Below are 13,454 nucleotides of genomic sequence, written 5' to 3' on the forward strand. Positions count from 1 at the left end.
GCATTAAGTTCTCCGACGCGGATGACATGACCAGTTGACATGCGAAACAGTGCAACTTCAACACCTTTTAATACAAAAAGGCCACGACATCGTACTTCTATGGTTAGCTGAACATTGTGGTATCGGCGGAAGATTCCGCAGATCATGCTACTTGCACGTCACATCAGGAAGCAAATAGCATTCCAATTTAGCTTTCAAGGGTGGACGCTGTGAGGCAGATTCATCAGGTGGCCCGCAGTCTCACACTGACTTAGTGGAACGCACCAAGCATACGACGTGCGAGACTACATGAACTTGACCCTTCACTACAACTCCGGCCTCCACCCAGCCTACATCGACATGAAGCTTCGCTTCTCTATCGCATTTGGCTGGGATTTGCTTTCGCGAAAGCATATACCACGTTAATCGGAACGACCGACAGTGCGGCATGCGATTTTTGTGGCCCCAATGAAAATATCGAACACCGGCAGTGCCACTGTCCTCGATTTGCCTCAGGGAGACACGTACTTGCCAACGCATTGCGGCGGCTGGATGATCGGCCACTTTGTGCGCAGGTGCTATCACAACACTGTCTACATCCCTCGACAGCCCAGAAGGCAGTGAAAGCCCTCTTGTGTTTCTTGAGGATGGTAGGTTTGTGTGAACGCCTCAGATTTCCGGTGGAGTTCTACAAGCTGCAGGAAATTTACTGTCTGTCTCTCTCTTTTCCTTCTCTTTCCTCTTTCTCATCTTTCTTGTTCTATTCCCTAATCACCCAGTGTAGGGTAGCCAACTGGATGTCTTTCTGATTTACCTCCCTGCCTTCTCCCTTTCTCCGCTTACTTCCTCCTTCGTTCCCCATGTCAATTAATCCTTAGGTTTCCCCGTCTTTGAGAAGAATAAACCCAGAGACGTGTGCAGCTAACCACGTCGTCAGACATCTAGAAAAAAAGATAGCTTGCAGAAAATTAGCCTTCAGTGATGATCTGGAAAGCCCGTAATGAACTCGGATACGTTACAATTCACCTCTCTATCTTTTCTAAAATGCGCCTCCCACTTTTCAATAACCTAACTAAACTCTAGCTCTTAATGCGGGAGAACTGTGGACCTATCTGATGCGCTACGTATCATTCTGGAGCACTTCGGATTTCAAATGCATTTTTTCTTCTACCTAAGGGGACCTCTGGGCCACATTCCGTTCTTTCAAGACATTTAGTAGCACGTAAGCACCAAGTCCGATGAGCGCATAAATCTGGAGAACATTTGCTATTTTTATAAAGTATCTAATTACCTTGCGTGTTTTGCTTTTCTTTGTACTTCCCCCGCATGACGTGTCCCTCATCACCATGCAAATTCATTCATAGCGTTCGACTTAGCTCATTTGGTTAACCGGGCAAATCATGAGCTTAGTATGTCGCCATTCAAGGAAATCCGGAAGATTAGCAAAGAATTTCATTGCTTCAAATTAGCCAACACAATGGAAATGTACTTATTTCGTGGTCATTGACAAGCTCGTCATCATGTCGAAGTGCAAGCACAGTGTGATACTTAGGTCTTCCATAAACTGTCAAAATCATGGCACGTTTTATAAATGTCCGAGTAATAAAATAAAGAATCACTATTTATATTAGCAATTAGCGACGAGGAAAATGTCAATGTTTCTACTTGCATCAACCAAAGCATTCCTTTATACCCAGTCTCACAGTACGGCATGCCCCGTTCCCCCTTTCTTTTTAAAGGCAACTGTGAAAGGTTGCATAGGTGGTTATCGAACGCTTTACCGAGGGCCAAATTTACAGAGGTGTCAGTTGCAAGCTTGTCTCGCAATTGGTGGGCTGCAAAGATACCCTACCTAGGAATGCCTTCGCATACGAAGATGTATTCTCTTCACGCTGAGATATTTGAGTTAATTAAGTGCACAGCTTAGTAAATGACTATGGCCGAAATATGCGATCACTGATGAAGTGACACAAGTTGTGTAGTCTCCTTTTCCGTTTTTGCTACCCTACACGAAAAAAAGTGGATTTCCCATCCACTTTCTTCTTCTGTAGGGTAACAAACCAGACTCGCATCTTTCTGACCCCTCCCCATTCCTTTATCTTGCTTTAAATTTCATTATTATGACTAAAGCAAGAAAACTTTCTATTATGGACCTTTCTCGCGTAATTTTTTTCGTATACCAGCTGAGGTTCGCCTAGAATTGCATCATTCAGTAGTTGTATTGCACATTCTAGGTGCTATTAGTTCGGATTCTTTGAATGGGAGTGTTATTAAGAGGCTTAGGCCTGTAATTAGCAATAATGGTTCCAATCACAGAAAAAGAAAACGACCTGTCCTTCACTTTCCTGTTGTCGCTAAAAGCAGCATACTTGTACAAACAGAATAGTTACTATATAATAAATTACTACAGTAATAGATATATTTGTTTGTTCAATTAGCCCGATGCGAAACATCGTTCCAGCATATTAGAATCACTGCTATATATAGTACGAGATAAGTTCACCATGCCTATATCACAAATTTAATGTGTAGCCCCGCCATGGTGGTTTAGTGGCTAAGGTACTCGACTGCAGACCCGCAGGTCACGGGATTGAATCATGGCTGCGGCAGCTGCATTTTTAATGGAGCCGTGAATGTTGTAGATCCCAATTCGCTCAGATTTGAGTGGACCTTAAAGAACACCAGGCGGTCGAAATTTCCGGAGCCCTCCACTACGGCGTCTATAATAATCATATGGTTGTTTTGAGAAGTTAAGCCCCGCATATCATCATCACTAAATTTGAGGTATAAAACTCCCCGCTGTTGATACGATATGCTGGAAATTCCTTGCGTAACAGTGCCGGTCGAAATCTAAAACATTCAAGCTGGTTACGCAAACAACAAGTGCTCTCCTAACATATTTTTATGAAAGACAAAATTTTTGTGCATTCACTTGCAGCACAAACGAGGGGAATCCACGTGACAAACCAAAAGACCGCCCCACCTAAATTTCTCTTTATTCACGAAGAATTCTTTATTTCTAAATAAACCGCATCGATTTTCTCTCTCTATTTGTGCCAGAAATGCGAATCTAATGACAATTTCACTACACCATTCGGACTTCTGCAAATTTGATCTGCGGTTACACGTTAACCTTACGCTGACGTTTCATATGCACTAAATTGGCTACAAATACCCACCTTCCTTGCTGCATTGAAACCATTCGCCCTAATGAAGAACAGTGAGCATACCTTTGTGGGTTACTGCGTGCTACAGTGAACTTAGACAAGACAAGGCCAGCACCGAAAGCAAAGAAGTGCATACCTATATGTGCTCTATAAGCAACTTCTCTGGAAAAGACGTGAGATCGTCAAAAGAAAAAGTGCAGATATACAAGATCCAGCTTGCTCATACGCAGAAATTCGGGACATCACTTTTAATTCACCGTTTTTCACACCACGTGGCGTACAGACCTTCATGCTGTACCTCATAATGTACATCACATCTGCAGACTTCTGCTCAAGTTTTATCATGATCAACGTCCACTTCCTGATCGATTTACGAACAGGTGATTATTTTACCCCTTGTAGAGCTGCTTTCCTGCACTATTGATTTGGGAAAGCGCTTTGGGGAAAAAAATCCACCAAGCGTAATCCCCCGAAATTACAAACCCAAAGACAGGTTGTGTTGCCGTACATGCCACTAGAGTGCAAGTAGAGAATAACTTATCGTTGCGCGACACTCAGCTTTTCAAAAATCACCCCATACATTTTCAAAGGATACACAAAAGTGTCTCGGGAAAAAAAATCCAGCCGGCCAATAGCAACTAATCGCGTTGTACCGCATAAAGACGTTGTCAGAATTACCTGCCTGAAGTGCCATTAGCGAAAAATCAAGTATTGCTCAGTAATGCTCCCCGTAGCGTTACGACGCTCCCCGTAGCGTTACGCCCAGCGCTTTCCCTTGGGGTCGGCTTTGCCGCACCAGTGGATGTCCCAGATTGCTGGACACGGCCCCTGAAGGATTATATTCTACGCCTCGGATGATTCTTTTAGTTTCTAACCCAGCATTGCAGAAGTCCAGCTTTAGTAACGCCGTTCCTTACAGTCGCTAAGAAGTTTTCGAGTGCGCCGACCCGTTTCTCCAAGCACTGAGCAAGCACCTTACAAGCGGCACAGAGCGAAGGCAAAAAAGAGGAACAGTAAAAAGTGCTGGCTGCTGCAAAAAGCACAGCTGTTGCCAGCTTCGCGCATCCCCAGCGGCCCAATTTTTCGCAACAACAGATGCGATGGCCAGAGTTTTCCATGCAGTACGAGATTTTTTCAAAAAAGGCAGGAGAACGTAGAAGTTCGGTAGTTCCGAGTCATTATTATCCTAGTTTGCTTATACTTCGAAAACTCTCTTAGATTTATCCTCTCCGCAGGAGGTAGCAACGGCGAGCTCAGCTGGTCGCCACGGAGGGCGTGTGTGTGTTCACTGCACTTTTGGACAGCGTGAAAAAAAAAAACAATGTTGCTACAGGTAGTTTGGAAGAACCGAGATCTGTACGAAGTAACTCGGTTTATGGTAATGTTAACTTGCAAGAGCGTCGCTGGTTAAACATGTAAAAACCACGATATGGTTACGGGGCACGCACTAGTTAGTGCAGTACTCCTGATATTTCGACCATCTGCAGGAAATAGGAGGGGTAAAAATAAAAAAAAATAAAAAAGTAAAACTGCATGGCGTGCATCGAGATTCAAGCGGTGTGCACGTTATTTAAAAATGATTGTAAATAAAAAGTGAGAGGGAAAAAAATTGGCAGGTACCAAGTACCGTGGGAATCAACGTTATGGGAAGCATACGGACGGAAGGTGAGGGTGTTGTCATTTTTTATTGAGTGACACGTCACGAAATGACGCTAAATACATGTGCAAATGTTTTACGCAGAGACATGCATTCAACAGTTGGAGATGTTTATAAAACTAGTTGTCTGAACTTGCGCGATGACCCCAACAGGAACATGTATTAGTGACACATGAAGCGATAAGCTGATATGAAGCGCTGGTGCTCGCGAACATGGTATAGTCCTGGACACTGATACATAAATCAACTTCAGCGAATGTCATCTAACTACAATTGATGTTAGCTCGACGTAACGGCTGTATGATAGGAGTACATATTTAATATTCATAAAATTGGATATCTGCCCTCTCCTCCCCAGCACAGCAACGATGATTGGAAGGAAGTGAGGAAGCAACAAAAAGGAGAGGGCAGGGAGGCATACCATAAAGCCATCTAGTTGTCTACCTTACGCTGGAGAAATAGGGAACAACAGTTGACGTTTCACATACATTACGGTCTATTTGAAAAGTAGTTCTGAGACCAAGAGAGCCTCCAATAAAGAAAAAAAAAAACTTGACGCGGCTCTGTATTAGAGTACTTGATTGCCACGCGGAATGCTGGGGCCATGATATTCATGGTTCCTGCTGAGACCATGATATTCATTACATGCGTTCATTGGGGAATGGGGGGGGGGGGGGGCGTTGCTTCTTCCTTCCCCCAACGAATAAGAATTATTATTATTATTATTATTATTATTATTATTATTATTGATTGGCGGGAGGATCCACGCTGCCGATGTCAGTTTTTTCTTAACGCTAACGATCGTTAAAATTACCCATGTGTGTTTTCGCCGTTCATTTGTAGATACTAAGTTTCAATCACCCGTGCCACATACTCCGATACCAATGGCACATACCCACCTGCAGGTATGTGCCGCTGTTACTGCGTGCATTCGAGCAGCTAAAGTACGAGTGCCTCGTCATAACTTTATATAGGGTGGTTGTACACTCCAAGGTGTTAAGCGTAACCCCGCCGACCGTCACGCTTATGGCTAACGCTTATTTCGACGCAGCTCCATCCACAAAACATGAATGTTCTCGCTGACTATGACCAAAAGCGATGAAATATATCTTGTATATTACGCCCGAGCCAACATAGAAAAAGAAACGTAAACGCGCACGAACGGACGCAAAGCATGTGTTGTTGAGGGTGACAAATGAACGACGAGGCGCGAAGCGTGCTAAAGATAGCCTCGCGACGAGATTGGCCATCCGCTAATACTAAAAAGGGAAAAAAAAGAAAACTTTATATTCGCACTTCGGCACTAAAGCGCGTCACTGGACAGCTGAAAACTGCGCAATCGTGATTCACGACTTACGAAGAGGCGCCGGAACGCACGCGCCAGACACAGGCACTCGACTTAAACAACCGTAAACAAAGAAGCAAACAAACGCATTTAAATAAATCGCGCCACAACCAGACAAGCGCTAAAGGTGTCTCAGAGAGGCGATAACTGAAGGGATAAGCGCCTCCGGTTAAAGCGGTCCTCTAAAAGGGGCATATCTAAACTTCTTGAGGTTTGAAAAATGTTCGAAAGGATAGAAGGGCTTCCGCGCACGCTCCCATGTCTGTTCTTACTTTTGTTTGTTCGCTTGTTCAATGTTTTACGTGAGAAGCGCTGTGGGGAATGCGGAAGCTTGTGTGGTGCGTTCTTTTTTTTTAATTATCGAGACACTTAAAATATAGTTGTGGAGGGGGGGGGGGCTAAGGGAGGTGAAGTACGTGATAAGTACGTACATAACAAAACACCAAGTGACGGCCGTGAAAATTGCACTCACGCCTCTCCATCGGCATGCAGAATGGCCACCCACGAAGTCGACTCGCTGCCCTCAAGCGGCGTCGGCGAAAGGATATGTACGGCGACGAACAAAATGTTCGTTTCTCCACGCTGAAAAGATAAGCACCAAGAAAAGTTGGCATGTCGAACGTACGCCTCTGGTCGTACTCTTTGGATGATTAAGCGTTAAGCGTTTGGATGTTAGTTGCTTCGTGAAAGACGGTGACGTCGTTAATTGAGAATATGACAGAACGTGGCGGTACTTAGCACTGAGCTGAAAAAAAAAAATGATTTGAAATTGTCAGCTCCTTTTGAGTGCGGCGTGCAAGAGTGCAGTTATCGCCACTGTCTGGCAGCACAAAGCAAGCATGCGGGCATGTGCCAGACGGAGAACTTACGCCTGAGATAACAAATGTATCATCGAGGGCTTTAAATAAAAATAAATCAGACTAAGTGCTGAAGACAGAAGACCGGTCTTCGTAAACCTTTGCAGTGACAACAAGAGTTATTACTTGCATCCTAAAGAGAGCGTTTATAAGCTTTGAAAGGATCAATACGTGAAAAACATGGTCGAAATTGAGCAAATAGTGCATCTCGGTTGATGATTGTTATTAAGAGGACATTAAAGAATTTCTATTATTGTTTGAAGGAGAATACATAGAATGTATGTTCAAGCGCTTCCAAAGGAAGACGAAAAAAGAGAAATAGAGCGGAAAATAATGAAAAAGTCATGGAGTTTATAACCACGATAAACTATACCGTTTGTATCCCTGTGCTTGGCGAGAGAAAAGTCAAGAGGTTTAACCACAATTGACTATCCGGCTTGCGATTCTGTGCTTGATAAGCGATAAGTCATGAGAGTTAACCACGATAGAATATCCATTATGCAGCCCTGTGCTTGGCGAGGAAAAGTGACAGGAGTTAACCCAATTGGACTATTCGGTTAGAAACCTAGTGCTTGGCGAGGAGAGGTCGTACAGCTTAACCACGATGGATTATCCAGTTCGCATCCCTGCGCTTAGCGAGGGAAAAGCCATAGAGGATAGCCATGGATGGACTTCTTGTTTGCTACCCTGTAGGGTGGGGAGGAAGGAGTAATATATATATATATATATATATATATATATATATATATATATATATATATATATATATATATATATATATATATATATATATATATATATATATATATATATATATATATATATATATATATATATGTAAAGGTGTACTATTTTTCGAGGAGTAAATAAAATATGATTATCAGAGTGGTTAGCCAGGTTCACAGGTTCACAGTCCGTTTTGCTACACTTAACTCGGGGACGGTGCAAGTTCTGAAGAAGTTGAATAGATAAGAAGCGAGCACAAACACTATCTGGACACCAAGGATTTCGAAGAGCGACTTTCAAATGGAGAAAACAAACAAATTGTAGCACTTTCTCGGGCCAATTGCAGCAGCCATCGCTTTTACCTACGGTGAAGACGTTTCATTACCAACTTGCAACACTTCCACAAAATATTAGTATATTTTTTACGGTATTATTAGGGTCAGCTTAGTTTGGCTTGCGAGAATAAAAAAGAAAAAAAGTACGTTAACGTATACACGCATATGCAAACAGCTACACTTGCGCAAAGCTCATATTTATGATGCGGAAAGAAACTGGCCTCTAACAGCAAGCAAGAACCGAGGTCCACGAGAGTGACAAAAATCACGTCTCAAAGTGGCGCACATGCACAGGTTCGTAGCAGATTTATTTATTATTTATTTCATTCCTTATTCTCATTGTAAAATTTGTTATACAATGGCAGAGGCAAAGGAATATGCTGGTCTAGGCAGCTGGAGGAGCTCTTGGTCTCAGTACTCTATGGTGGCAGCAGTTGGCGTAGGCGGCCAAAGACGTGCTTGGGTTATTATTCAGGATGACATCAAAAATGATTAACAGTTACACAACACAAGCAAAAATAAACAAAGATGGCAGTATGTCTGAACACAGACACAAACCTAAAATTTAATATGCATCAGACTGTGCGAACGAGTGTTTACAGTAAAACAGAAACAAAGGAAGTGGTGTAGATACCGTTGTGGTTTCTGTCAGCACGAAAGCCTCAGACAATCTCGTTTCTACCATATATTATAAATGAAAAAAAAAACCAGGTAACGCTATGTCTGTGGTACCCTTCAAAGAAGAAACGAGCATTATCGCTTCTTTCTACACATAATGTCGTCAGCGTCAAAGGCACTCGGTGGTACGTTCAACAAAAGGGATTGCTCTGTACTTCTTTACCACCTTCAGAGTATTCTTGTTGCCTTGATTGCGATAATTTACCTCGTCCCGGCAACAACCAGCTCTCCCAACAGAAACTGCCTTCATTGGAAAGGGCTCACGCATCCCTGATTGCACCAAGGTATATACTAGCACCGGGAATCCTCCGCATCTTGTTTCGCGGATGCGAGAGAAGACAAGAGAGTCACGCGGAATCAGAAAAGGAAGCTCGGGAGAAGAAGAGGAGGAGAAGGAAGACATCCCCTTGCCCCGACCGCAACCTACGCACGCGCGCGCCTGACCTCCCCCCTTCTTTTTACGCGCGCCGCCGGGGAGGGGCCCGGCGAGCTTCGATTCAGTCGGCTCCCGACAGTGAAGCTGCGGAGACCGGTCCCGGCGCAGTCGCTCCCGACGAAGCCGCAAGCGCTTCAGGTGCGTCAACCCTCGGGCGCGTCGTTCGAGCGTCGTTTCGGCATAACTTCTCCCTTTCCCTGTGTCAAGTTCCCGCCGCCGGCAGGTGATCGGCGACCGCGTGCGCTACTTCGGAAGCTGCAGAGATCGGGCACCGCCACTGAGATATATAAACGCCGAACCTGCCTACCCGGCGAATGTGTGCCTCGCCAGCGCCTGCTCAGGCCGAAGGGGCGCCTCCTCCACGTGCACGCAGTGTTTTCACAACGATGAAGGGGCGATAACCGGTGCGTTTTCCGCGATCGTACTTTATTGTGCGCGAGTTTATCGCTTCCGACCACCTGTTCGTACGACGTGCCGTTTCGTGTGTGAATGTGCTGTCGTGCAGTGAGCGTTTCCGCAGCAAGCAGTAATTTCGTCGGACCAGTAAATGCATTCACCGCTAAATGTTGACTTCGCTAATGCTTCATCGTTGTGTCCTCACCATGAAGTTTTCGACACTCTTCCGCAGAAAGAGAACTTGGTCCACAAATGTCTTCGCAAACAACCGTGGGTGTGCGCTTCCTCGTATGTTTGGTAACGCGCGACTCCTTGTGGTCTACTGAACGGAAGTGTCGCACTTTCACAAGAGCCTCAACTTATCTCTTATTACTAAGCTCCAAGCTCCGCCTGCAGAGAATTGCGCCTGCTCAACTCCGCCTGCAGAGAAGAAATTAACGATTTTTTCGCACCTCTAGCACGCATACGCAATTGTTCATTCATGTTAGCGTGTGTACAGAATTTCAGGAAATCCTCGTGCTTGCACATGAACTGAGATTTCGGACGTTCCTCTACAACGTGAGCAACGTCTAAATTTCACCCCGCTTCACCCTGTCTGCGCCGACAGCATCGTCGGCTAGCCGCCGTTGCCGCTACACCCGCCGTCCTACGCCCAGTCTGTACCATGCGGGCCCCCGCTCCGCAGCATGCCCATAGCGCGTCCGGACAACCTGCCGGAAGAGCTGTGGCCGCAGCCGTCCACGTCGAGCACGTGCCTTGAAAACAACCAACCAGGTCCATCCAACGCAGCTCCCACCGAGGGCAAAGCTTCTGCTTCGTCCAAAGTCGCTCGCGTCACCGACGCCGTCTCGGTCGCACCTGAGGACGATGAGCGGGTCTCGGGAGCGGAAGCCTCGACCGACGGACAGTCGACGACTGATGGCGATGACAAGGGCTGTGGCGGCGCCGTGGCCGCCACGGTGCTCCGCTGTCCACCGCGACCTCGCCAGTACCGCTCCAAGTCGGCCGTGTCCACGGACCCCAGGAGTCCTTACTACACCAGCCAGGGCATCCAGAACAACGAGGCCGTGCGACGTTCGCCCAGCGTTTCGTGCGTGTTGGACGCCATTCGACGCGAGGCCCAAGAGGGAGGCGAGGTTCCCGGCGTGTCCAAGGCCGCGCTCGAGAAGCCCAGCGTGTCGACCATACGGCAGCACTACTACCCGGAGGGCGGCTGGGGGTGGGTGGTGTGCGCATGCGCGCTGCTGGTGCAAATGCTCACGCAAGGCGTACAGGGAGCCTTCGGACTGCTCCTGATCGTCATCCGGCAACAGTTCCACGGCGACGACGACGCCTACACCTTGCACGCAGGTATGGCATATACATGTGAGGTTCGCTTGGAGGACTCACACTGTTGTTATGGGCGCAGTGTGCACTGACATCATTGACAAATGGCACGGTATTTGAACAACGGCGTAAAAAAAAACAGCGCCGCATGCGTCTATCTTCCTTGATCCTGTCTTTGGCGCTGTTTTTCAAGCACTATGTATTTAAACAGAGACACGCTCAGTCTGTCATCTTTAAGTTGGCGAATAGCAATGGTGCGCAGTGGGACCTCTTGGTGCAACGTTGATAGGAAAAGATGGCCGCACTAGGGCGTCCCGTGGGCACCAGTACTATTTGTCGAAGATGTCGCAAGCGACTCCCACAGCTCGGCCGAGATGGCGTATTTATGGCTTTTGCAATCACTTCAGCTGCACCAGGCAGCCAGCAAAACCACAGCCTTCATGATTAACTTGTCCTCTCTCTAAAAGAGACATAGAATTGAACTCCATGAAAAAAAAAGTTCATATAGGTAGCCTAAACAAGTTTGCCAAATGGAGGGTTTGTGTACGGACAGATGCTGTGCAGCCTAAAAGCAAACAAAATACGACGGGAGGCATACGAACAAGAGTAGATTGTCCTTCATTGAAAAGCTCTCAATGCAGCACTTTTTCGACGGCGACCATATTAACCGCCGCGCTGTATACAAAGAAACAACCACAAGCCTATTTTTATTTGTTAATAAAGTCATCAAAGCAAGAAAAGAAAAAAAAGACAAAGATGGATTTCCACTGAAAACGTTTTGGCTTCACTAGCAGAAACGCCCATATATTTATCTGACATCACCCGTCGCAAGCATTTCCACCGCGTGAAATATACGTGTGTGCGACAGCGGCCTGACCGTTGCCATAGCGACAGCCGATGACGGCATTGTAGAATCTGCTTTGCAAGGTTAAAGAGAAACGACAAAATGAAGAAAAAAAGACAACGAGGACAATACTATGGCCGTCCGCTCTATCGGAGGTCCCATGGGACGTAGAGTAAGCCGGTTATATGTGATGCAGAGGAACGCCGGCAGCAAAGGACGATGCGATGCCTTGTCCAGTGATACGAGGCTGAGTGGATGAAAGACGTGCTCCGTGTCGCTTTTAATCCTTCGGACAACAGAGTGCATGGGTCGAGCATATAGCGACTTGCAAAACTTCACAGTTTGTATTAAAGGGGCAATAAAGTGGAACAATGACTTGGTTTAGATTAATAAACTGTACTCTGAGTGCTCGAAAGTCCCAAGTTTCGCAATCTTTAGGTAATTATCAGCCCAGATAATCAACGTTGATGTTTCATTTTTACATTTCGCGCCCAAATTTCTCCGCGTGACGTCACGAATTTCGAAAATGTATTTTTTTCGCTACTTTTACGACGTGGGCTCCATGAAACTTTCTTAAATTTTGTATGCTAGGTTTATGGTGCCTCAGACGACTACGAACTTTATTTTCACCGCTTACAAACTACGTATATTGGAACCCGGTTTACCCCTTCAAAATCTATGACGTCACTGTGTTTGGTGCGGGAATCTCTAGGTGGCCTCTCTGACCGCATTGTATTTTCGCGCGTTTTTCGATTACAAAACGTCGTCTCGCGTTAACATGAATGTTCTTGGGATTGTGAAATTGAACTTTACTAAAAGGCAACAAAAAGCGCTTGCATTTTTAGTGTTCCTTTTAGGCGAAGGCCATAGATGCTTCATCAAACGCGAAAATGAATCGTCGGCGTCCCGCGTCGTCAGCACAAATAATGAAAAAAATTCATCATCGCGTCACTATATGACGTCTTCATTACGTCACAAATCTCCGAAATTCGCCGCGTGGCGCCATCGCGTGGTCGAAGATAGACTGATCATGGAGGCCAGGTAAAGTGTCGAAAAGAAGCGGGAGAGAATTGACATATGTGCTAAAAAAAAATAAATATGGCTTTCACTTTTGAGTCGCCTTAGGCAGATTTTTAGAGTTTTTTAGAACGAAGATGTCGCTATTTCGCAGCATCGATTGTCATTAGAAATCACCACAAGCAAAAGGGAGAAGTTGGATACGTCAGAGATGATGATAAAAATTTACTATACCCATTCTCTCGTGCTGGCAAAGTTGAGAAACCTAATATTCAAAGCATCAGACGAATTATTTACGTAAAGTATGTGCTAGATATAACTATGATCTTCGGTTAACCCAGTTTCCGTTCGGGACCACACCAAATATGCGACTCAATAAGTGGGTGAAGTGATCATTGAAAGTGTTGTCCAACCACAATATTACCAGCAGGGATATCAAGTCAACTTTCTCACGTTTATTGATATCCATAGATAGCTCATTGAAAAAAAATGGTACTGATATATAACATTTAGCTGGGAATTTCTAGAATGACCCTTTGGTTTACTTACTCATCCAGGCTCAATCATTCTGGTTCCTAAATGTGCAAAAAAAAAGACAACCCGTAGTGTGGTCCGAGTTAAGTTTTTTTCGCGTAAACTATAGCCTTTCTAGATCTCAAACATAATTTGCAGGTGCTTCTTCCTTCGTTGC

At 45.4% G+C, this 13,454-nt stretch overlaps 1 protein-coding gene across 2 annotated transcripts in view; it reads left to right on the top strand.

Annotated features, from left to right (window-relative positions):
• The window catches only part of LOC119173840 (monocarboxylate transporter 10), a 233,120-nt gene that overhangs the window by 71,508 nt on the left and 148,158 nt on the right, over positions 1-13,454 (top strand). Inside the window, exon 1 of one of the 2 annotated variants that reach the window (XM_075895564.1) lies at positions 9,260-10,926. The exons of the other annotated variant lie outside the window; for it this stretch is intronic. Within the exon in view, the coding sequence (XP_075751679.1) occupies positions 10,263-10,926 (664 nt within the window). The 5' untranslated portion in view covers positions 9,260-10,262. Of the gene's footprint in view, positions 1-9,259; positions 10,927-13,454 lie in introns of those variants that run through there. 2 annotated transcript variants of the gene reach the window in all.

The sequence above is a fragment of the Rhipicephalus microplus genome, chromosome 5 (genome assembly GCF_043290135.1).
Source record: "Rhipicephalus microplus isolate Deutch F79 chromosome 5, USDA_Rmic, whole genome shotgun sequence".
NCBI lineage: Eukaryota > Metazoa > Arthropoda > Arachnida > Ixodida > Ixodidae > Rhipicephalus > Rhipicephalus microplus.